The sequence below is a fragment of the Magallana gigas genome, chromosome 3, assembly GCF_963853765.1.
Source record: "Magallana gigas chromosome 3, xbMagGiga1.1, whole genome shotgun sequence".
NCBI lineage: Eukaryota > Metazoa > Mollusca > Bivalvia > Ostreida > Ostreidae > Magallana > Magallana gigas.
The window spans coordinates 27,651,599-27,674,708 of NC_088855.1; the positions used below are offsets into that span (position 1 = coordinate 27,651,599).

A 23,110-nucleotide genomic window follows, 5' to 3' on the forward strand; every position below is an offset into this window, starting at 1 on the left:
GTACATTTCACACTCTCTTTTTGTTATTGTTGGTTCTTAAATATCAAGTTCTTTTGACAGAATCATTAACTGACATTTTGTCTTGCTATGGCTAGTTAACAGGTTACTTATACAGGAAGGATATCCGGTCATCTATTTGGTTGTTTACAGTTTTCAGGCTGTACACTTGTGCATGAAAATGTCTCTGACTTTTTAATGGCTATTTTACAGGTTTAGGGCTGTAGACTTGTACACAGAGGGTTTCTTCCTGATGGACCTGAAGCTTGAAGTGTGTCTGGAGGCCAGCCAGGTATCTTCTTGTGGACTGTCAGTAGATATACTACAGAACTTCTACCTCCCCAAGAAAACGTGTGTGTGGAATGCTCCATTCATCACACCTGGTAAGTGACTGCATTATCTCTTGTCAATGGCTGGAAATGCAAATTTCTTAAAAATTACTGAATCATAAAACAATACTTTTGTACTCTTCAGGATTCAATCTGACATCCTGGCAAGCCACGGAGGGTGTGGCTGACACTGTTCCAATGGAGTCGGGAGCAGTGGATAACCTCTTGTCTGACCTGAACACTGCAGGATTTCAGTTGTTCCCATCTTGTGCTCACACAGACAGTACTTACCAGAATGCTGCAGCTGACTGGGCACAATGTAAGATCAGAATTGAAAGGAATCTTACTGCAATGTGACTGAATTTGTATTGATGCCTTTAAGATATCTAATAGTATACTTTTAAGGGACTGAAAAAAAGGGAAAACATTTTTTTAAGATAAACATGAAAAAAAGGATGATTTGTCCGAACTTTGGAACTTATATCTGATCTAATCGTTTCAGACTGCCCAGAGGTGGTCCAGACAAGTCTGTCTTCAGTCTCGGACAAGGCCCTGTGTGCTGTGTCCTCAAACTGTAGCAGCATCAGGTGCTGTGTGGCGGTACCTCTCCTGAACAGGACATTCGAGGTCAGCCTGGATATTGACGAGTCCTACTACACCATGAGAACAAGCGTGGAGAAAATGCAGAGGAGACAGTCCCTTGTAGGGTACACATTTGGTACAGAGGAAACGCTCAGTATAAATGGAGTCTTTAAACTTGTGTAAGTTGTTACATTTCAAGATTGTGTTTGTTGATGAAAGTTTCTAGATGTATCATGTAAAGTATGTTAACCTGTTTTCATCTTGACAGCTACAAGGTGAATGATTTGGTGGATGGTAACATGTTTGATGTCTCCATGGCTGCCAAGGCTTGTTTTGTGGATGGTGGAGACTGCGAGTTTAGCCTCCCTATTCTGACCAATGCACTGATTCCAAAGACAGGCAGACAGTGGGATGATGCCTACACAACCAAAGGTAACAGAAATGATCCTCAAGTTATAAATGTAAGGAATGCATGTTATGTGAATCTCAGAACGTATTACTTTGATTCTGAAAAATTATTAGAAATCATGGATAAGGTGAATACCTTGTTCAATCTGCAGTTAAACTCTGCAGTTAAACTCACTAATAGTTAGGAGCTAGGAATGACCAATTTGCTTCATCATAAATGTAATTCATTATAGTTTATAAGTTTATCATATTAAGTTTTATCACTCAAGGCAACGAAACTGACTTCACTATGAGTGCACACTAGGTACAAGTGTGTTGGCTCTAACCATGTATAACGGTACCAAGTAGTGACAGTTAACCATGTTTAGCTGCACCTGATTTCGATCCTTGTGATCAAGTGTGGTAGTATGTTAATGAGTATGATGGTCGCCCATGTTGGTTTTCTTTGGGCACTCTGGCTTTCTCCCACACCAATGACACCCTCACGCTAACATCTGTGGAAACAAGAGATGTTAATATAAGTCGTAGAACTTGTTCGTTAATTGTTGTAAATTAGATAAGTTCAGATTTTTACCAACTTCTATAACGTTAAACCATTTTAACACAAGTCAGTATCTCCTACAGACTCCCTGAGTCAGTGGCTGAGTGAGAGGAAGCTGACTCCTGGTGCTGTGCTGCCCTCCTACCGAGTCAGTGAACTATTTGAGACGTTCTACCTCAAACCATACCTTCAGTCCACTGCATGTGCTGCAACAAATGCCCCATACTCAGGAGGCTCCAATGGATGGAAAAATGGTATGCAATATTATCACTTTAGTATAATTCTAACTTGTATTTAGTGTAAATTTATAACAGTTTAAAGTAAGAATTTCCCCCATATTTTATTCAGAATTTGCAAATCTATTGATAACATCCATTTGTTGTAGATTGTGCTGCAGTAACCAGTCTGTCAACTCTGACCTCTGACCCTTTGAACTGTCACCTTGACAGCAACTGTAACAAGGTGTCATGCTGTGTGGACTCGACCTTCACCTCCAGGACCTTTGAGGCCGTGATGGACATTGATCCTTGCACCAGAACACTGACACTGGAGATTGAGGACTTGAAAGCTGTCATTCCCTGGTCTGAGATCAAGTGGAGTGAGTCCTTTTTTTTTTATAGGTTATTTTATATAGTTCATTTGGATTTTTTTTTTACTGTTAATTGATACATGTTAATATAAACTGGGTTTTTTTCTTCAAATAATTTTAGGTACTCCCAGCAAGTTCTATCTCTTCAGTGTTGTAAGAATAGAGTAAGTAGAAAATTGTTTACCGGTACATTTGTAGTTATTGATAGAACGAGAGGTGAAACGTGATTTGTTCTCTTTCTTAGCTATGTCATCCATGACTTGTATGCAGAGAACTTCTTCTTGGTGGATCTGAAGATTTCCATGTGTTGGGAGTTGTATGGAGATTGTGAATTTGTTTCCACCGTTTTCCAAAACACATTCCTACCAAAAAGAACCTGCCCAGGCAACATGGACTTCAAGAATGCAGGTTAGTTTTAGTTACCAATGGTTAGGTTGTAAATCAAAAGGGTTACATATTGTACATACCATAGGTATTGGGCTCATGGCTCTTTTCTTCAAGTTTCAGGCTAGAGCATTTTTGACTTCGCTTATTATGTAAAGTGAAAAAATACATTTGTATCAAATTTGTAATTTTTTTTTCAACATTATGTAGAATGTTTAATTCCTAGTGGTTTAGGGGTACAACTTAAATATTGTCTTTGTAAGGTTTCTCTCTGAGTACATATGCCAGCAGTAAGAGCCTTGACCAGAACAATCTCCAGGGCAACGACCTGGCTTACCTGTATGATTACCTGGGGATTTCTAGTTACCTGAACACCCCCACCTGTAACAGGAGTGAGGACAAGTACACACCCAGCACCAATGGATGGACAAGCAGTATGTAAAATTTCACATATTATGGTTTCAGTTTTGTAAATCATTATATATTGAGACCAGTGATATATGGATATTGTACAAGTGTTTATTTTGTGGTTATTTACGTGGTCATTGTAGATTGTACAACTGACCTGACCAGCCAGCTACCAGCATTGGATTCTGTGACAAACTGTGCGATAGATTCTTCCTGTACAAGCGTGGATTGCTGTATGGAGGTCCCCAAACTGTCGGCCCGCCCACTGAACTTTCACCTCTCTCTGGATGACTGTGATTGGAAGATCAGTTATGGAATGGACAGTTTTGTCATTCAGCCCACTGTGCTATATGACTTTACCTTTGATCAATGGAATGAATTCTGGATGAGAGGAGTCTTCAGAATGAAGTAAACATGATTAATTTTTGTCCATGAGTGTTAATATTTTTCTAAAGCCAATTTTTAAACTTTTTTTTTAAATATCCAATTTACTCTAATTTTACATTTTAAATTGTTTGTTGAACTTGACTTGAAATATCCATTTAAAGACTGTAATAACATGTTGATTATTTTTTAAGGTTCAAGGTCACTGACTTGAGTGGACTTAACAAATTCAGGGTCAGCTTAATTATCAGTGTTTGCTTTGAGAGTGGAAGTGCATGTGAAGTAGAACAAACTATTCTAAATAATGCCATTTTGCCCAAGCCACAGTGTGACCTTGATATTGGAACTCAAGGAAAAGGTGAATATTTTCAAATTGTTTTTGATATAAGTTGTATAAACTCATGTATAGCTAATTAATACAAGATGTATTTCATGCACCAGTAATGAATAAGCAGATGTAATTCCATTCATGCATGATCATACTACCCCCAAAAGCAATCATATTATAACAAACAATCAACCAGATTTGTATTCAGTATCCATGTCAGTCTCATTTATTTCTACAGACTTTGTACTCAACAACTGGAAGAGTGAAAAAGGTGTGACTACAATGGAAGAATCCAGCATTGCAAGACTGGAGGAGGATTTAGACATGTTTGGTTACCTCAACAAGGCAGCAGATATTTGCAATAAAACTGCAGGAATATTTGCATCTCCAGCAACTGGATGGACCAATGGTTTGTTATTAATTAAATTAAGTAAATTCTTTAATTAATTTTGAAGAAATAGAAATTTTGCTAAATTCGGTTTTAAGCTTTCTGTCAATGACCACAAATTCTGTTAGAATATGCCTTTTAAAGCATTAGTTATAATCGTCCATGAATGAAAAAATAAATCTAATTTACATTTTTATTTACTTCGTGTTCAAATTCAAATAAATATCAATATGTCATAAAATACATGGACAGTAACCAATATGTGCATCACTGTTCCTGAAGATAAATTTATTCATAATGTGAAATTCATTTGACTTCTTCCAGACTGCCCCGCCTCATTACTGATTTCCCTACCTGTAATCAGTGGACCTTTGACCTGTAACCTGGGGTCATCATGCTCAGTGCTGACCTGTTGTGTGTACGCTGAGCCACTGTCCAAACATGTAACCACAGTCCTAAACCTGGACTTCTGTAACGACAAGATGACAGTCGGCATAGACAGGTTCTCCAGGGAAATCAGACTCAGCACTTACCAGTCCTGGGGTACGTTCACATTTCCAATTTCTATGTATGCTAAGATGTATTAGTACAGTGACTTTCTTGGTCAAATTTTTACGAATTGTATTATTAACATAAATTGGCAAGATAGGACCAGACAAGCTTTTGCTTAGGCTGTTGCAGTTTTCTCTCCTTAAAGCTGAACACTGCTCATAAATAGGCACCGTCATGGAAGTATAATATAATCCTTTCAATTTCATTAGATCAGATTGCACACCTGAAACTCGTGAATGATGTGTAGTATTGCTTTCTTGGTGTTGGATTTTTTGCATTTATTTCTTGTTACATGTATATATATATATTATAATATTTTATGTTTATAAGTAAGTGAAAAAAGTGCTTATATTAAATTCCCAAAATTACAATAATGTAAGATGTGTGTCCACACAGATGATACCTCAACAGCATAATACTTTGAACTGTTAAGAGGTCTGAGACTTATATAGGGTTGTAGGGATTGCGGTGGTGAAAGAGAAATATGGCCGACATTATGTCTTTTACGAGTATTGTACAGCTTAAATTAGAAAAATTTGTCCCTTTTATGATTGGATTTTTTTTATGATTTGATCAGGTCAGCAGAAAACACTAGACTTCAGTGGGATCTTCCAAGTGAAGTATGTCATTAATGATGAAATGTTTTGCTTTTTTACTCCCTTTCCTAATTTAATCTACAATTTTTCCCTGAAAATTTGATACAATCTAAAAATTTTTATCATACATTATGAAACCTTTATTTATAAATCATGTATTTTATTTTCAGTTTTACAATTGAAGACTTGCCCAACTCTAACCTGTATCTGGTCAGCTATGCTCTTGGAGTATGCTGGGAAGGCACCAGTAATTGTGAGGGGTACGCCATTATGACAAATATACTGCTGCCCAAAACTACCTCCACATGTAATTGGAAGGCAGACTTTGTGGATCCTGGTAAGTAAAGCTTATTCTTGGTTTGTAATAATAAACCTTACTTCATAGGTTTGATATCTGTAAAAGATGGCGTGATGGAAATTGAGAGAAAACTAACTCTCTCTCTCATTTGCATTGCAATATAACTAGACTCAGAAAGCTCTTTCAAAACACAACCATTCTACTAATTCTTATTTTAAAATAAATTTAGATTTGCTTTGTTATTAAAGAAGATTTTATCCAATTTTTTTTCCTTTGTAGCATTCAGCCTATCAACCTGGCAGACCTCAAACAGTCACACAGACAGCACACCTTTGACAGAGCAAGTTCTCCAGGACTTGATGAAGTACCTCCAGATGTCCCGCTACAAGGACGAGGACTGTGTGATGACAGCACCCCCATATACTCCCAACAATGGAGATGGCTGGAACATCAGTAAGAATGAAATTAAATCTTCACTCTGATAAAAAAAAAAAAAGGTTGTGAAAGGCTTATTTTCACATTTAAAATATTAGTTATGTTAAAATGGTACCCGTTTTTGGTGTTCTCTTGTATGATATGACATTGAGAATGCAAAAAAAAAAATTGGGGGCCCATCATGCACTATTTCAAGTTTTGAAATAGTTTTCAACCAGGTTTAATAAAACAATGCTTAATTTTGCCATTTAATAGCAATTTCTACAAAAGAATTTTCTGACGGTGGTAACATCGTATACATGTACTTTTATTTGATATTTTAGCTTGTCCAGAGAGCTCTAATCAGACAGCTCTACCCAGCACAGTGGCCTGCCACCTCCCTGACTCCTGTACAGGGCTGGACTGTTGTGTGTCCAGCTCCAAGCTTGGCAGGAAGTTCCGGGCCACACTGGACATAGATCCATGTACCTCAATGGTCTCTGTTGGAATTGACAAGTGGAAGTTCTCAGAAATCTCACTGGATACCATTACAAAACTAGAAACAGGTATGAAAAAGAATAAGTTTGATAGAAATTTTAAAACAGACCAGTAGAATATATATTTTATCAAAGAATGGGTTTGATACATAAAATAAAATATTAATTAAATTTTTTTTTCAGAAATGACAAAGAGTGTCTGGCTTCAAGGAGTAGTAAGAATGGAGTAAGTATATTATATCTGATAAAATATTTTATGTAGTAATCATATAGTGTACATGTATGCTGGGTTTTTGTTTTTTTTAACTTTTATATTTTGAATGTTTGTGCCTTCTTTTTCCAGTTTCACTGTTGAAAACCTTTGGAGTGCAAACAAATATCTAGTCAACTTGAAGCTGAGCGTTTGTCTGTCTGTCAGTGGAGCCTGTGAAGTTGAGAACATAACTATCTTTGAAAATGCTGTTCTTTCCAAGAAACCATGCAACTTCAACTCACAGCTTCCATCAGGTAAACTTTGATGATAACTTAAATATTGATATCTAGTCAAATTTACCTTGCATCATGTATATTTTCATACATGTATCATAAAAATTCTTTCAGTTAATATAACTGGGATAGAACTTAACAGTCATTAAAAATGTTTAAAAGTAATTCATCAGATTTTAATGATACATGTATCAAATGAATCAGGATTTTCAGTATTGAGTAAATCTTTGTAATTTTTATAGGATTTTCACTATCCTCCTGGAAAACCAGCCATGGATTCAGTTCAGCCGACCGTTTACCAGTGCACACTGCAGCTAAGGTTCAAGACTTACTGAAGCTTCCCTTGTACAGGCTGAGCTCAGCATGCAGCAGAACCCTGGCACCATACTCCCCAACTTACACTGGATGGGTTGAATGTAAGACAGTTATACAAATCTATGACACTTCACATTAGAACAGACCATTATTTTTATACACTTACATAACTGTATTTTCTCCATTGTCATTGGTTTTATTTCATAATTCTACAAAATAATTCTTTTGTTTGATTGTGTAGCATTTCATGAATGAGGTATATATGTTTTAAGTTGATGTATTTTGTTAATGTTTTAAAACAAAGTGAACTCTGGCTGTCGTATCCGTGGCCTGCCATTCAATCTGAGACAACAGACGTACTGTGTGGTGGAATCCAGCTGTACTAAGATCCAGTGCTGTACGGATGACTCCGAGTTCCAGTCCACCATCGCCTGGTTCATTGACATGGATTCCTGTAACCACCAACTGGAGGTCGGCATCGAGGGCCTCAAGTCCAAGGTCTCCCTGCTCAACTATAAGTTTGGTATGATGGATATCTTGAGAGTTTTAGAATTATTTTTCTTATTTTATGCTGCATTGCAATAAATATTAATTATTGACGTCTTGGCAATTCTGAGGTGATTAATTTTAGTTTTAAAAAATAACATAATTTGAAGTATGTAATGAAAAGGTATTTTATTTCATCTAAATTAAATTTTAGTTACAAGCTTATGGTTTAAGAGACTTTCAGAAATCACTGTTTTCTTAGTCACATTGTAATTGATATGATTTCAGGTGAACAAGATTCGTTTAGCCTTGGAGGAGTGTACCAACTAAGGTGTGTAACTTACTTCATTAACACATACACATACTTTAATTTTATACTTTGCATTATTTATCTGGTCAGCAAAAACTGTATACGTCTTGAAATATATTTATAAGATAATAGATCTATCCATGTGATTGGTTTTGTAGCTGTGTGATAGGTTTTGTAGCTGTGTGATAGGTTTTGTAGCTGTGTGATAGGTTTTGTAGCAATTTGAGTGGCTTTACTGCTACATGTATTTAAATGTGATTGGTTCTGTTGGTGAATTGTGCAATGTTTTGTAGCTATATGAGTGGTTTTGTAGCTATGTAATTGGATTTGTAGCTATGTGATCCATGACCTGAGCAGCGAGTCTCACTTCCTGATGAGTGTCAATGTCAGCATCTGCTATGAACCCAACAACTGCTCCTTGTCAGAGGTTGTAGTGCAGGATGTCATGTTTCCCAAGCCTGTCTGTGACTTCAAGAGCACAAGCTTTAAAATGACAGGTAAACAGCTCCTTTTCAGCTAGATATTACAAAATTGGACTTGTGGTTGAATTTGCTAGTTCACTTTGTGAAGACAAACAGCATAAATTATATTTTTTCTATATATTTAAGGTTTTCAGCCTAATTTTAGAAAAGTTATTGAATTTAAAAGTTAAAAAAAAAAACTAACTGTAAGTTTTTTTAAATGAAAGGTTTTGAGTTGTCCACCTGGAGTGCAGATCATGGTTTCACGGTCGGAACAACTCTGCCAGACTATGGAGTGATGCAGCTGCTGAAGGACTTGGGACTGGCTATGTACATGAAAGAGACCACGTGTACTCCGTCAGACAACCTCTATGTCAATAACACTGACGGATGGCAGAAAGGTTAACTTTGTTGTTACATTAATCTTGATATGCTTATATTATCTTATTTGGTTAAAGGCTCTGTGTAGCTTGAACCGAAGCTTCATCAACACATGTTTATATTTATAGTGTTTATTTGACTAGCCATGATTATTTGTTATCATGTTGCAATTACAAAAGAAAAAATATTTCTTCAATGACACTATTACAGAATGTCCTCTTGATATTGCCACAACTGCCTTATCCTCTGGCATTGTGTGCCACATTCCGTCATCCTGCACCACCGTACAGTGTTGTGTGGATGCCACCACTCCACTGGGGCGGTCCTTCACCACTGTCCTTGATCTAGATCCCTGCACCCACCAACTCACACTGGGAATCGAGAATTTTGTGCTGAAGGTCTCCTTGTATGACTTTGAGTTTGGTAAGTCGAATATGATAAAGCTTGTAACTTTCATAGGAATATTGTGTTGATAAATGTAAACATCATTTCTGTGATAAATGAACATCTTACACAGGACTTTATTGACTGTCATTAAATCTTAACTTTTCTTTTTAATTTCAGCCAAGGAACAGTACTATTATTTGAACAATGTTGTCAGAATGAAGTAAGTGAAATATTTTCTGCATTGAAATCAATGTAATTGTTAGCATCAGGCTTTGCATATAATTCTGTTTCTTAATGAGGTCACTCAACCCATAGAAGTTTAGCCTTTGTGAATCAAAATGTTACTGAAATTGCATTTTATCAACCAAATTTTGATTTAAAAAGGGAAATTTCATCACTTTGATTTGAAAATATTGATTGCGGCTCTTTTGTTTTCTTGCCATGAGATGCACAAATCATTTTTGCTTTTGTCTGTGATTGCATTTTGAGTCTTACTTATAATGTTGTGCTGTTTGTTGTAGATATGCTGTGTATGACCTGAAAATAGACAGGAAGTACCTAGTAGACCTGAGTATAGCGCTCTGCTTCAGCACGGCTGGACCATGTGTGTTGGACACTGTCGTCTTACAGCATGTTGTCCTACCAAAGCGAGTCTGTAATCTCTACGCAGGATACTCTCAAACCAGTAAGAAGGCTTCACTTATGTACATGGATATGAATAGCACAAGATGTACAGTCATGTAAATGAATAGCACAAGATGTACAGTCATGTAAATGAATAGCACAAGATGTACAGTCATGTAAATGAATAGCACAAGATGTTCAGTCATGTAAATGAATAGCACAAGATGTACATGAATTCCTTCATTCCAAAAAAAAAAAAAAATCTATTTTGCATTTGATATCGAATGTTAATCTTTGTCAGAAATTGTTGCTTCTTCCTTTTGCTTCTTCCTCATAATATCACTGGTTTCTTGAAATGGATGTTTCACATGCTATTGATGGTTTTCTTCTTGAATAGATTTCTCACTGTCTGCATGGAAAAACGAAAACAGAGTTACATCTAGTGACCTCTCATCCACTGAGATTGCGCTCCTGCAAGAGGATCTTGGGATATCGGAGTACATGATGGCCTCTAGCTGCTCCAGACAATCCGGAAACTACATCCCACATACCTACTACTGGAGTGATGGTAAGTTAAGGGGGTTCCCCCACAGGGAGATTGAGAGAAATTGGGTTGTTATGGACCTGTAAGCATAAAACGGAACAATCTCTAGTTTGCTTTTGAAGCAAAAAACATATGAATGCTATATTGAAGAGCTCATAAAATTTTTATTTGTAAAATTGCCTGCTTAACATATTCTTTGTTAGGAATTGACATCTTTTGATCTGCAAAATGCCTAAAACTTTATCATTTCCTTTTCCTCCAGCTTGTGGTAAGGTGTCCGGAATGACCCAGTTTACCTCCGGAGACAACATCAATTGTTACCTGGCTTCTTCTTGTACCCAGTTTACCTGTTGTATGGATGATCTAGTTATACAAAGACTGGTGGATATCCAATTCACCCTGGACAACTGTAACTTCAACCTCCATGTCCAGATAGAAAAACGGGCTGTTGATATCTCACTTCTTGACTATAAATGGGGTAAAGTAACATGTTTTCTGTGGAGTCAAAGTTACTAAAGTTTCAAATCTTTGAATATCTACTTTTTTAAAATGTTAATTACATAAATTTGGTTTTAATCACTTCAACTCAGATATTCATCAACTTAGAAGATAAATTATTTTTTGGTCTTTTTCATCCAGGAACTTTGGAAAAGATGGATCTGTTTGGAATCTATGTCATCAGGTAACAAAGAAACATTTTAATACTGGTACAAAGGGGGAGGGGGGACTTCTATTTGGTTTGTTGATTAGTGTATTACTAAGTTTCTTCATGTTTGACACTTTATAAGCCTATTTATGGTAATTTCACTTTTGTTTCAGTTTCACAGTAGAGAATCTCTACAGAGAGGGGGCCTATCTGCTGAGTGCCAACATCAGTCAGTGCTACGAAGCCAACCAGGACTGTGCCATAAACCATGTCCTGTTCACAAACTCCCTCCTTCCCAAGTCTGTCTGTAACTGGTCCTCCGATTACAAGATTGCCAGTAAGTTGACTATCTGTATCATCACTTTAAATGACTTTGTGTTCAATTTGTTTATTTGTAAAACTTATTTGTCTGAACATATGCTCTTGTCTTTTTGAATGGAGTTCTTGTCATTGGTCTGGAAAATGGACTAGAGATAACTTTAACTTAACATTTCTGATTTGGAGTTCTCTGTTGTTTTTCAATTTAGACTTCTCTTTGTTGACCTGGAAAATGGACAGGAGTCTTGGAGCAGGAGATATCCCAGATGTGTACTTGCTCCAGCTGTTGGAGGAGACCGGGCTTGCTGGTTATGTTAAGCAACCAACATGTGACAAGGCAGCTGGAGTATACACAGGGGCAACCAATGGGTGGACCAAAGGTAAACAAATTGATAGGCAAACTAATGAGCATAGTTTATATTGCAAAACAGATTTATTTTGCATAAAAGTATAAGACTTTTTTTTTTACAACAGAAACTTTTTTTGAAATGTATCAATTTTTTTATTTTTTTTTGGCATAGCCTGCAGTGCCAGTGTCACCTTACCAACCTTGACCTCCGACATCAGCTGTCACCTGGATGATACTTGTACTGGTCTTCAGTGTTGTGTTGCTTCCTCTCAGCTGAAGAGAAGTTATGAGGTGTATTTCAGCATTGATCACTGCACCAGCAGCCTCAGCATTCAGATAGAGAAGGTCTTCTATAACCGCACCCTGGTCGGATTTCCATGGGGTGAGACTCCACTTGACAAACTGCCTGTTTACTACAAAACACATATTTTCAGTAGCTGATACATTTATTTTATTTAGATAATGTTTTAATAGATACTAGTCAGTATTTGTATGATTTAATATCAATATTTCATTTGACAATTTTCAGGAACTGAACAAGAATTTAGACTTCTAGGAATTTACAGAGTGAAGTAAGAACCTCTCAGTCTTTAAGAAAATTTTCATTTTTTTTCATTAGACATTCATGGCTCTACAATAAATATATATATAAAATGCTGTTTAGAGTTTTCATATGAATAAATGTAATCGCATTTGGAAAGAAATTTACCATTGTTCTTCAGATACACTTTGGATGATTTGCCCCATGACCGAGCCTATCTTGTGTCAATGCAAGTCATGGACTGTTACCAGACCAGTGACCCACAATGCATTGCTGGCGATACGTTTACAGTGCTGGATAACTCCATCATACCAAAGGCTCTGTGTAGCTGGGACCAAAGCTTCATCACCACAAGTATGCACATCATTTTTTCATTAATATGCCATTGAATGATTTTTCCAATGGTAAACATGGATTTTTCATGTATTTTCTTATTATTTTTTGCATAATGATTCTTTATTTAGAATATTTCCTAAATGGGACCAAGAAGTGTTTGATGGAAATTAGTACATATCTTAGGTGCTTTGTTTATAATAATTAGTTTTCTAATTTTGACACTGTTGCAGACTTCTCACTGACTGGCTGGTTGTCTGAGAACGGTCTGGCTGACACCACTGCCCTGTCAAATCAGGACCACAAGTTGTCCCAGTTGTTGGACCAGCTATCTGTGTCCCAGTACTTACTGACCACACCCTGTACCCCCACCTCATCATCAGCTGTGGATGGATGGACTCAGTCTATAGGTAGGATTATTCAGTCACCAAAGTATGGTAAATTTGATGAATACATGTATAACTTTAGTTTGTTTATCATGAAAACCAAAATATATAGCAGATTTCACTGAATGTGCAATATTGTTGTTTCAATAATATATGCGGACATAAATTTTCTTGGATTTTGATAAACCCACATTTTCTTAGAATATGTGAATTTGTAGGTATTGGCTCTACCAAAACAAATTTTTGTTGTATTTCTTATTTCATTGAAATTTTGAAATCATGAATCCACTAAACATTGAAATCCACAAAAATTTTGTGCTAAAAATGATGAAACCAAGGTAATTTGATGTAATTACACAGTGCTGATGTAACAATGAATCTTGCATAAAATGCAAAATGATTTTGAAATTGCAGATTGCCTTAAGACAGTGACCAAACCCAGTGTATCAGGGAGTTTGTGTAGCCTGAAGTCAGATTGCACGTCCTCGGAGTGCTGTACAGAGATAGACTTCCTGAAGCGATCTCTTCACACCTACCTGGATATAGATCCATGCAACTTTGTCATGAAAGTCGGAATCGAGAAATTTAGCAGAGAAATTTCACTGGCAGATTACCAATGGGGTATGTTGATGCATATCTATCTTTAGGTACCCTGATTTACTGAAAATCTTTCTAAGTAAGGAGAAATTGAATTAAAATACAGAAAAAATACAATCTTTAATCTTATATGAATCTATGTTTCAGGAAAATCTGAGCAACATTGGTTGGCTGGAGTAGTAAGAATGGAGTAAGTACTACTTTGTCCATCACAGACTCGTGATCTATTAATCTTAAGTTTATTGTCTACATGTGTTTATTTATAAACTTTAAGTGCTAGGATCCTGATAAAATCCATGATGATTGTATCTGTTTTTCTATAGTTTTACCATAGAAGATTTGTATGGATCACGGCAGTTCCTGGTCAATCTGGATGTAAACTTCTGTTTTGAATCCTATGGAGATTGCTACAAGAATATCACAGTATTCAAAGACACATTGCTTCCCAAGAAACTCTGTCCATTCACTGACAATCCAGGTATCTTTACTTTGCAATAACATTAATCATTGTCTTTTGCTCTCAGTCGTTGATATCTATTGCTCAGAAAACATTTTATTACTATCTTCATATCAAAAATAAGCCATTGGCAGCTTTGAAATTTGTTGGTTTCTTGTGCTAGTTTTATAACAAATGAAAGAGTTGAGGCAAGAGAAGGAGGGAAATTGATTAAAATAAATTTCTGTATAACAGGGTTCTCCTTGAGTGCCTGGAAGGACAAACAGGGAATAGCTGCGGCTGACCCCCTCCCGGCCTGGGCCCAGGTTCTGTTGCTGGAAGAGCTTGACATAGCCCAGTACATGGACTCCGCCCAGTGTGTCCGAGGGACGGGCCTGTACGACAACACCGTCAAACTGGGGACAGACACAGGGTTCAACCAGAATGCTGCCACTACACCACAGTGTAGGATTCGGCATCAATATAGTTTCTTATGATTTATATAATATAAAGAATTTTAATCACTAGCAGGAACAAAATGTGAATACAGCGAGCATATTCATAATGAATTTATGCCAAAAGCAAAGTTAATCTCATTTTCATTTAATATTCGATAATCTTTTATTTTGATACGCTGTTTTCAATTTTTTTTTTCACACTGAAATAAAAATGGAAGTAAAACTGTGCATTTTATTTCAGTGTGTCAACTCGGTGTAGATCTGGCAGCTAATGCTTTGGAGGCCACCACAGCTAGCCAGGTGTCCTGCTATCTCCCCACTCTGTGTACAGCAGTGGACTGTTGTGTCCATGTTCCAGCCATCAGCACCTCCTTCAATGCTCATGTAGAGATCGACCCATGCAAGTACATGTTGAGAGTTGGAATAGACAAGTTCAGCTTCAATAAATCCTTGGACCGATACACATTTGGTGAGACTCATTTAGACTGGAAAAAAAATTGCAAAACATTAAGGCTGAAAAGTTTCACAAATAAGTTTTTTAAAGTATCTTCACTTTGAATGGTAACATACAAAAAAAGATGACATTAATATGTTGATGATATTTTTTATTTCAGGAACTGATGAAATGTTCTATATGGCAGGAATACTTAGACTGATGTAAGATAAAAAAAATCTGAAAATCAAGTGAAATTTGATTAAAAAAGATTTAATATATATATAAAGTACAGTATGGATATTGGGTTACACTGTCTCACAGTAATTTAGAATTGAGATTTTTGCCATTATTTCCTGTCAGGTACAATGTTCGAGACCTGCCCAATGATAAGCTGTATGTGGTGACGGTGAAGCTAAGTGTGTGTACAAACAGCTCCAGCTGTGAGGCCAATCACACCATCTTTGAGAACATGCTTCTGCCCAAACAGCCTTGTTCCTGGGATGAAGACTTCGTCAATACAAGTAGGAATTGCCTTTAAAGAGAAATAACTCTTAAGGCAGACTTAATAATTAGTTAAAAATTGCAATATATTTCATATACTTGACATTATGTACAGAGAAAACTAAAGGTTTTTTTTTTATTCTCAAAATAACCAGTTATGAATATTTTTCTTGGTTGAAAAAGTTTACATTGGACAAGGAGTTTTTAAAGCATAATAGCCTGCACTGTAAGATAATTATTCTCTGGTTTGACTGTTGGATTACTGTTACAGACTTCTCAGTGTCGGCTTGGATCAGCAGTAACTCCTACACTCCCACTCTGTTGGATTACCAGGCCCTGGAGCTGATGAATGAGATGAAGGCTGCTCGCTATCTCCTGGAGACTCCCTGTGATCTCACAGCCTCCACTGGCATCTACTCCAATCCAGTCGATGGCTGGAACAAATGTAAGCACACAGTCTTCATAGGTCAAGACACATTCTATATCGCTGTTACTGGTTTTCAAGATGAAATTTGTCCCTTTTGCTTGTGATATGTTTAAACCAAAGATGATGCAATTTTACTACTCAAAAAAAGGATGTTTAAAGAGGTATAGACTTTATTTTTCAGGGTGCCCCACCAATGTGAAGTTGAACAATCTGACTGGACAGCCGATGGTGTGTCACCTGGATGCTAACTGTGAGGAAGTGGACTGTTGTGTACAGGTAGACACGGCCAGGAGGACCCTGAGGGCCAGTCTCAAGCTGGAACCCTGCTCCCAGATCATGACCGTCACACTGGAGAGGTTCACCGTCAAAGTCGATCTGATGAACTATGCATTTGGTTAGTTATTAGATAAGAACAATAATCTGATAACTCTCTGGTTCTTATGTACATCATATTATTGTCATCTCTAAGCATTTTCTTTATGCTGTCAGCCATTTGAATTCATTAATGTATGCATTGATTTTGTGTTTTTAGGAACCACATCACAATACAGTTTAGTTGGAATGCTGAGAATGGAGTGAGTATAGAAGACATACTAAGAATACTTCTTTTTAAACCTCGAGTGGAGTAGTTCTGTTCTAATTGCAAGATAGAGTTCTTTAAGAGCCCTAAATTATGACTGAAGATGACTGTTGTAATTATGTTTTATGTAGTGTAAACGTGAAGGATCTGACCTCCAAGAATGAGTACGTGGTAGACCTGGACATCAGCGTGTGCTTTGAGAGCAATGGTACCTGTGTTATTGTGGCATCAGTACTCAGTAACTCCCACCTGCCTAAAACAACTTGTGATTGGTCCACTGGTCTTCAAGGTAAATATTGTTGATAAATACTCATTCGTTTTTTTAGTCTTTAATAAATAGTGTTTGTTCAGTGTAAGATGAACAAAATAGCTATTGAATTGCTCAGTAGTTTGAAAGAATGTAATAAATTGATATGAGTGGGGTTTGTGTAGGGTTCTCACTGAAGAACTGGCTGGAGATGACCATGAAGGTGAATGGAAGCACCAGTCCACTGCCTCAGTACCTCCAGCACTTGTTCTTTGAGGAGCGGGGAATCGCCAACCTGATGAAGGATACCCCATGTAACCAGGCCACAGACGCCTTGTACGCAGGCATTAAAGTAGATGGATGGATATCATGTGAGTGCATTTTAATAGTAAATTTTGTAACATACTGATATGTTTACATTATTTAGAACATTGTTACTTTGTTAATGTATTGGAAGAAAGTATTTGAAACTGGACAGCTAAATCTATACTTTGCAGTATGCACAGCACTACCAAGCCTACCACCCCTGGCCGCTGGAATCACCTGTAATAACCCCACCTCGTGCAGTGCTGCCACCTGTTGTATGGACATCACTCGCCTCAACAACCTGCCCATCGAAGTGTCCCTTGAGTTCCATGAGTGTGCCAACTATCTGGATATATCAATTGAAAGGATACCCATTTCCATTCCCTTGCATACATTTGATTATGGTAAGAAGGTTAACTGATAATGACCATGTTTGTACAGAGAGTTTCTGATGCTACCATTTATATGTTGAGCACTAAAATTCCTTGTATTTTGTAAATGGTCTTGCTTGATGTCGTTTTTTTTTTCATGCAGGAACACAGCAGAAGCTATCTCTTAAAGGGGTCTTTGAAGTAGTGTAAGTATTTTTATTTCATTTCCCTTTTATGCTGTTCATATACACATTTACATCAATACATGCACTGTACACCTTTGCTAGTACATTGATTTAATATGGTTTTATATATGTAGATCTAAGTGATTAATTTATCAATATCTCATTTTTTTAAAGGTACACCATAACAAGAAATGTGATGGAGAGGAAGTACTACTTTGACTTGGCTGTTTCTGCCTGCTACGAATCAACAGGATGTGATCAAACTTATGTCATCTTTAATCAAACAGCTTTTGATATCAAACAGTGCACGTATAATGATGGTTTCCTAAATCCAGGTAAGTTCTCTTGAACCAAATAGGTCCATGTGCATATGAGTGATATAGTGTAAAGAAGGACTTTTTTCTCTATCATTTTTTTCTTTTTAAAAAGTTACATGTCCATTTCTTGACATTTTATTTGGTTGTTATGGTGAATTACATTGATGTAAAAACTGTTCTATAGTATTTTCTCTGGCCAACTGGATGTCTACCCGATCCATTCCTGGAGTAGAGAACATAACCAACGTCCAGGCCAATGAACTGCTGTTGGAGCTGGGTCTGGATCACTTCCTGTCTAATCCAGACAGGTGCTCCCTGGATGATGCCGTATATGGAGCAGCCAATGAATACGGATGGAACAATGGTAAAAAGCTCCATCAGATTTATCAATTTCATCATTCTGTATTTTTTTTGTTAGTTCCAATGTATTTTACAATATATTAAACTTTTATAATAAGTCATTGTCAATACTTTCATAAGTTCACTAATGATTTTGTGTACAAGAAATCAAATAAAAATTTTCTTCGGAATCCCATAAATATGCATCAAATGAGCATTGCCTTTTTTATCTGCATAAATGAATTTTGTGCAGTTCAAAAATGTTTATCTTGAAAGTGAGTGAGAAAAATCCGATTAATTTTTTTCCCTGCAGAGTGTACCAGTTTTCCTAATGACACTGTATCCAACATTACGGACACGAACAAAGTGCGTTGTCACATTCCGTCATCATGTGACAGAGTGACGTGCTGCGTCTATGTCCAGGAGGTCCACCGCCACGCCAAGCTGGAGCTGAACATGGACACGTGTAACTACCAGATGGAGGGAGCCATCGACAATCTCAGAAACACCTACGCTCTCTTTGACTACAGCTGGGGTAAGTGATATGCTAGAGATTTACAGCCAGCTGCAAATCGGTTGCTCTACAGGTGAGTTTTATAGAACTTCACTCTTAATGTCTAGGAAATATTTCAAATATGGGGTAAAAAAAAATATAATATACTAAAGATCTTGTGATTTATTTTTTTCTATTGTTATGGTAATTGAAATTAAAGGGCTGCTTATTCTTATTTATTATTTATCTACATGACAAAATTATCTTTTATTAACTTTATTGAAAAAATATTATTTGAAATGTTAATTTGATTTTTTTTTATTGTAGCTAAAAATGAACAAATTTCTCTACATGGAGTGATACGATGGGGGTGAGTGTTTGATATTTTGGTATTTAATGTATCTTCTTTGGTATTCTAATACTTACTGATATAAATGGACCTTGATAAAAGGAATTGATAATTGAGCAAATCCATAAAATGTGTTATGCATTATGCACATTGCTTTGTAAATTCCTTTAAAATTTTTACAAGTACATGTATTCCCTACCAATCTTATCATCAAAGTCAAGAGTTAAACTGAAACCAATTAATTTATTATTTTATTGTCACAGTGCAAATAAGTTGATGTCAGATTATTGATTGATTCTTCAAATTAACATGTACATACACACTGTACCTTAAAGTTTGCTTTTGTCCATTGTAGATACCATGTGACCCATGTAAGCTCAAAGAAGAAGTTCCTTGTGGATGGAACAATCAAGTTGTGTTTTGAACAGGCGTCGTGCAGTTTAGATTTAACTTTGTTCCAAGACTTGCCTCTGGGATATCAGTCCTGTGTGCCAACTGATCCTGTCCCATTCCAAGGTCTGTAAATTTTTGAATTGTTAAATAAGCTCATGAACAAAAACGGAACAAAATCTTGTCACATAGAATCATTATATTTTGCTTACTTCTAAAGCATTGTAATGGTCAATGTCTTATTATTTCCAAAGTTATCAATTATGAATTATTTTTTAAGAATCCAATATTATCAGGTATATAATGCAACTCAAAATTTTTAATTTAGTTAACAACATAGCACACTAATCAATTAAGTTAACTTGATTTTCTGTTTGTGCTTAGATTAGTAGTGCTCTTGTTTTTAGCTTATTTTAAAGAGTTTTACCTTGTGGTCCAGTGTATTAGCTATCAGTAACTTTATGTAATTTAGTGTGAATAAAAAACATTTGGTTGATGTACCGACATATTATGAATTATACTTGATGATATTTCAGGTGTCAGCTTTGACTTCTGGAGACAGACACAGTGCACTCCACTGACATTTGTTCCCAACTGTAAGTAGTTTTCATTGTCATCAGAGACAATATGTAACAGTAAGGAAACTAAAACTTTAAGTTGCGGATGAAAAAAATTGAGAACAATTACATTCACTGAACACTGAATTCGCTGCAATTTTACATCGTGTTATGAAAAAATCCTTAAAATACTCATTGACAAATGGAAATTACATTTAATTTATATTTTTTTCTTACACAAACTTTGAAATATTTCAAAACTTTTGAATGAGAAGAAAGTTTTACATTAATAGGAGTTTAATCTTGAAAGGGATTTTTGTAATGTATATTGTAAATTTTTTTAGTTTGTGCAAACATTGATGGTGTAAGTAGTACCAGTGCCTTGGCAAACTGTAACTACCTGAGTGACTGCTCAGGCTTGGAGTGTTGTATAGACAGTGCCTACATTCTGGGAAACCGCTCCATCTACTTCCAAATCAAAGTCGACTGCGCCAACATTGAATACCAGATCGAGACCAAATCTGTGTCCAAGTCCCTAACTGCCCTCACTGATGGTAAGCTGTCTGTGCTATGGAATACATGATACTAAGTGGTAGTAGAAGATATTTTCAAGGCTTTTATCAGCTTTTTTCGACATTGAGGTTCCAGATAATACATGACTGTATGAGTTTCCAGTAATTATGTTAATGGTTGAATCAATGGTGCGATAGTTTACCCTTTCGCAGGTGCTGATTGAAACTTTTGAGTCTTTTTTGCCTTACTTCTCATTTGATTTTAATCTGGTTTAATAGGTGTCCCTAACACGGAGGACATAGGCACAGGACCTTCATTCCGACTGACTTATCAGAAGACCCAGAATGCTCTGAACGTTGCTATCGGTGCTAGCCTAACCTTTAATGGAGTCACCTCTGATCCATCAGAAACCGTCACACATGATATTCTAGATGCGGCAACGGTGCGTTTTGATTCTACTTCTTGTGTTGGGAAGAAACGAAGAAGAAGGAGACAAGCCCAAAACCCTGACCAGTATGTATAGAATTACAACACCAACCAAACGTAGTGTCAAATTAATTTATCGCCTTCTTTGTCGATTAATTAATGTTTTGTGGTTGTGTTTCAGTGTTTGTCTGAAACTATTCTAATGATGTGTAAGATGTTGGTTTCTTGTTTAATGTATAGTCAGCGAGATTGAAGCTAATTTAGGTCATGATATGAAAAGTTTACAATACAAAGTAAATCTTGTAATCTTCTTAAAAGACATTACTGATCCCATAGTCATCAAGAAACCAGTAATGGCAGACTAGAATTATTGTGAAGTTAAATTTTCTACAAGCGTATTGCTCTATTCCATATAGATTAGATCCTACGAATTTCTCAGAGGGTCTGAGGATTTTGATGAAGAATGGAGCCACAAGTGAACAGATTGAAGCCTTTAAACAGCAGTGTGAGGAAGCTGATGTAAGTACATGAAGATCAGTAAGTTTGCACGTTGGATAAAGGTTTCCAACATTTTGATGCAACCAAGTACAATAACTTTGTTATGGCAAGCTTAGATAATACTATTCAATGTAAAGAGAGTTAGTAGTCCCAAATATGTTTTTTTAATGTTATTTAACATTGGAAAACTGTACATTTATAGACACTCAAATCCTGGGATATCTAAAAAAAAAATTCTGGTCCTTTGAGTTCAAGTTAATGAGGATTGTTATAGTAGTTATACTGTTATTTTACAAACATTGGAAGTGAATAAGTCCACTTCTGTATCAATGCCTTTGTTTATTTTAAAAAATCAGAGAGCAGAGAAGGAGAAGAATCTGCAGGCCACAGCTGTATCTGACGAGGACTTCACCACCAGTGTCAAGTCTGGAATCGATGCTCTAGGGTCCGGGAACCCAATGACGATTCAGACTAGTGGGGCACTACCAGGGACCATCACAGTACAGGGAGGTCAGTATGAAGTCTCCTTGTTATCTCATTCACAGGGTGCTCTTATCCTCTCAAGTTGGAGGTTGGGTGGGTAGTCTTTCAAGAAAAATAAAAGATTGAGTGAGACAATCATTACTTACATTTTGGCACCCTTATATCTGTTAGATTATTGCTGGAATTTCACATCTTTGTTTTAAACTTCTCTTTGTTCAGAAAACTTCTATAAAATGTCCTCATAGAGATACAATATGTTGTATAGAAGAATAAATTAAAGCATTTTTTTTTAAAATTCATTTTGAATTAGCATTTAATTATAACTGGGACATGCATGTTCGGTTTAAATACATAATTTTTTGGGGGTTTTCAATCTTGTAGGTGATGCTATTACTGGAATGATTGGCCAAGTGACAGAGATTGCTGGTCGGGCCAAGCAGGCTTTCATTGTGGGACAGGGTTTGTCCCCAGAGGGAGCTAAGCTGTTAGGGAAGAAGCTGGCCTGTATGACCATTGGCGATCTAGAGGGGTTACTTGAAATGAAGAACATTGATCCATTCAAAGTGATTGAACTAATGGGGCACCTGAAAGATCTGGCTAAAGCTTTGGTAAGTAAAAGTCGCATGAATTCTATAGATTTTTTAAAGTCAAACCAAAGGCAAGTGAATCTGCATGATTAAATTATGTATTAAATATGATCTCTTTATTTTACTTTTAGTACTCTGAATTCATCACCAAGCTTTTCAGTGACTCTGATAGCATCTTCAAGAGCTTTGATTTGGAACTCAAAGGAGATTTTAGTTTTCCCAAGCAAAACATCAACTTCTTCAAATTCAACAAAATTTTCTTTGTTGGAGGCATTATCACAATGACGTTTGGTAAGTTTCTATTCAAAGACAGATAACTCTTGCTTGTAAATATTTAATTAAAGGAAATTGT

At 36.4% G+C, this 23,110-nt stretch overlaps 1 protein-coding gene across 1 annotated transcript in view; it reads left to right on the top strand.

Annotated features, from left to right (window-relative positions):
• Nucleotides 1-23,110, top strand: part of LOC105325414 (uncharacterized) — a 50,827-nt gene that overhangs the window by 2,659 nt on the left and 25,058 nt on the right. Inside the window, exons 7-68 of the mRNA XM_034482695.2 lie at nucleotides 211-380; nucleotides 472-645; nucleotides 829-1,087; nucleotides 1,177-1,340; nucleotides 1,941-2,111; nucleotides 2,243-2,455; nucleotides 2,568-2,610; nucleotides 2,691-2,854; nucleotides 3,094-3,264; nucleotides 3,382-3,646; nucleotides 3,817-3,980; nucleotides 4,189-4,359; nucleotides 4,663-4,881; nucleotides 5,468-5,510; nucleotides 5,657-5,823; nucleotides 6,064-6,237; nucleotides 6,543-6,764; nucleotides 6,879-6,921; nucleotides 7,039-7,202; nucleotides 7,424-7,597; nucleotides 7,801-8,019; nucleotides 8,271-8,313; nucleotides 8,626-8,789; nucleotides 8,981-9,154; nucleotides 9,345-9,557; nucleotides 9,699-9,741; nucleotides 10,043-10,206; nucleotides 10,543-10,713; nucleotides 10,952-11,167; nucleotides 11,329-11,371; nucleotides 11,509-11,672; nucleotides 11,863-12,033; nucleotides 12,175-12,384; nucleotides 12,532-12,574; nucleotides 12,725-12,897; nucleotides 13,110-13,286; nucleotides 13,677-13,883; nucleotides 14,007-14,049; nucleotides 14,183-14,337; nucleotides 14,551-14,760; nucleotides 14,995-15,222; nucleotides 15,368-15,410; nucleotides 15,550-15,710; nucleotides 15,962-16,135; nucleotides 16,299-16,511; nucleotides 16,650-16,692; nucleotides 16,829-16,986; nucleotides 17,130-17,315; nucleotides 17,442-17,654; nucleotides 17,785-17,827; nucleotides 17,981-18,141; nucleotides 18,308-18,487; nucleotides 18,776-18,997; nucleotides 19,283-19,325; nucleotides 19,660-19,820; nucleotides 20,231-20,290; nucleotides 20,596-20,805; nucleotides 21,043-21,277; nucleotides 21,607-21,709; nucleotides 22,045-22,198; nucleotides 22,553-22,779; nucleotides 22,890-23,049. Coding sequence (XP_034338586.2) covers nucleotides 211-380; nucleotides 472-645; nucleotides 829-1,087; nucleotides 1,177-1,340; nucleotides 1,941-2,111; nucleotides 2,243-2,455; nucleotides 2,568-2,610; nucleotides 2,691-2,854; nucleotides 3,094-3,264; nucleotides 3,382-3,646; nucleotides 3,817-3,980; nucleotides 4,189-4,359; nucleotides 4,663-4,881; nucleotides 5,468-5,510; nucleotides 5,657-5,823; nucleotides 6,064-6,237; nucleotides 6,543-6,764; nucleotides 6,879-6,921; nucleotides 7,039-7,202; nucleotides 7,424-7,597; nucleotides 7,801-8,019; nucleotides 8,271-8,313; nucleotides 8,626-8,789; nucleotides 8,981-9,154; nucleotides 9,345-9,557; nucleotides 9,699-9,741; nucleotides 10,043-10,206; nucleotides 10,543-10,713; nucleotides 10,952-11,167; nucleotides 11,329-11,371; nucleotides 11,509-11,672; nucleotides 11,863-12,033; nucleotides 12,175-12,384; nucleotides 12,532-12,574; nucleotides 12,725-12,897; nucleotides 13,110-13,286; nucleotides 13,677-13,883; nucleotides 14,007-14,049; nucleotides 14,183-14,337; nucleotides 14,551-14,760; nucleotides 14,995-15,222; nucleotides 15,368-15,410; nucleotides 15,550-15,710; nucleotides 15,962-16,135; nucleotides 16,299-16,511; nucleotides 16,650-16,692; nucleotides 16,829-16,986; nucleotides 17,130-17,315; nucleotides 17,442-17,654; nucleotides 17,785-17,827; nucleotides 17,981-18,141; nucleotides 18,308-18,487; nucleotides 18,776-18,997; nucleotides 19,283-19,325; nucleotides 19,660-19,820; nucleotides 20,231-20,290; nucleotides 20,596-20,805; nucleotides 21,043-21,277; nucleotides 21,607-21,709; nucleotides 22,045-22,198; nucleotides 22,553-22,779; nucleotides 22,890-23,049 — 9,716 coding nt within the window. The remainder of the gene's footprint in view (nucleotides 1-210; nucleotides 381-471; nucleotides 646-828; nucleotides 1,088-1,176; nucleotides 1,341-1,940; nucleotides 2,112-2,242; nucleotides 2,456-2,567; nucleotides 2,611-2,690; nucleotides 2,855-3,093; nucleotides 3,265-3,381; nucleotides 3,647-3,816; nucleotides 3,981-4,188; nucleotides 4,360-4,662; nucleotides 4,882-5,467; nucleotides 5,511-5,656; nucleotides 5,824-6,063; nucleotides 6,238-6,542; nucleotides 6,765-6,878; nucleotides 6,922-7,038; nucleotides 7,203-7,423; nucleotides 7,598-7,800; nucleotides 8,020-8,270; nucleotides 8,314-8,625; nucleotides 8,790-8,980; nucleotides 9,155-9,344; nucleotides 9,558-9,698; nucleotides 9,742-10,042; nucleotides 10,207-10,542; nucleotides 10,714-10,951; nucleotides 11,168-11,328; nucleotides 11,372-11,508; nucleotides 11,673-11,862; nucleotides 12,034-12,174; nucleotides 12,385-12,531; nucleotides 12,575-12,724; nucleotides 12,898-13,109; nucleotides 13,287-13,676; nucleotides 13,884-14,006; nucleotides 14,050-14,182; nucleotides 14,338-14,550; nucleotides 14,761-14,994; nucleotides 15,223-15,367; nucleotides 15,411-15,549; nucleotides 15,711-15,961; nucleotides 16,136-16,298; nucleotides 16,512-16,649; nucleotides 16,693-16,828; nucleotides 16,987-17,129; nucleotides 17,316-17,441; nucleotides 17,655-17,784; nucleotides 17,828-17,980; nucleotides 18,142-18,307; nucleotides 18,488-18,775; nucleotides 18,998-19,282; nucleotides 19,326-19,659; nucleotides 19,821-20,230; nucleotides 20,291-20,595; nucleotides 20,806-21,042; nucleotides 21,278-21,606; nucleotides 21,710-22,044; nucleotides 22,199-22,552; nucleotides 22,780-22,889; nucleotides 23,050-23,110) is intronic.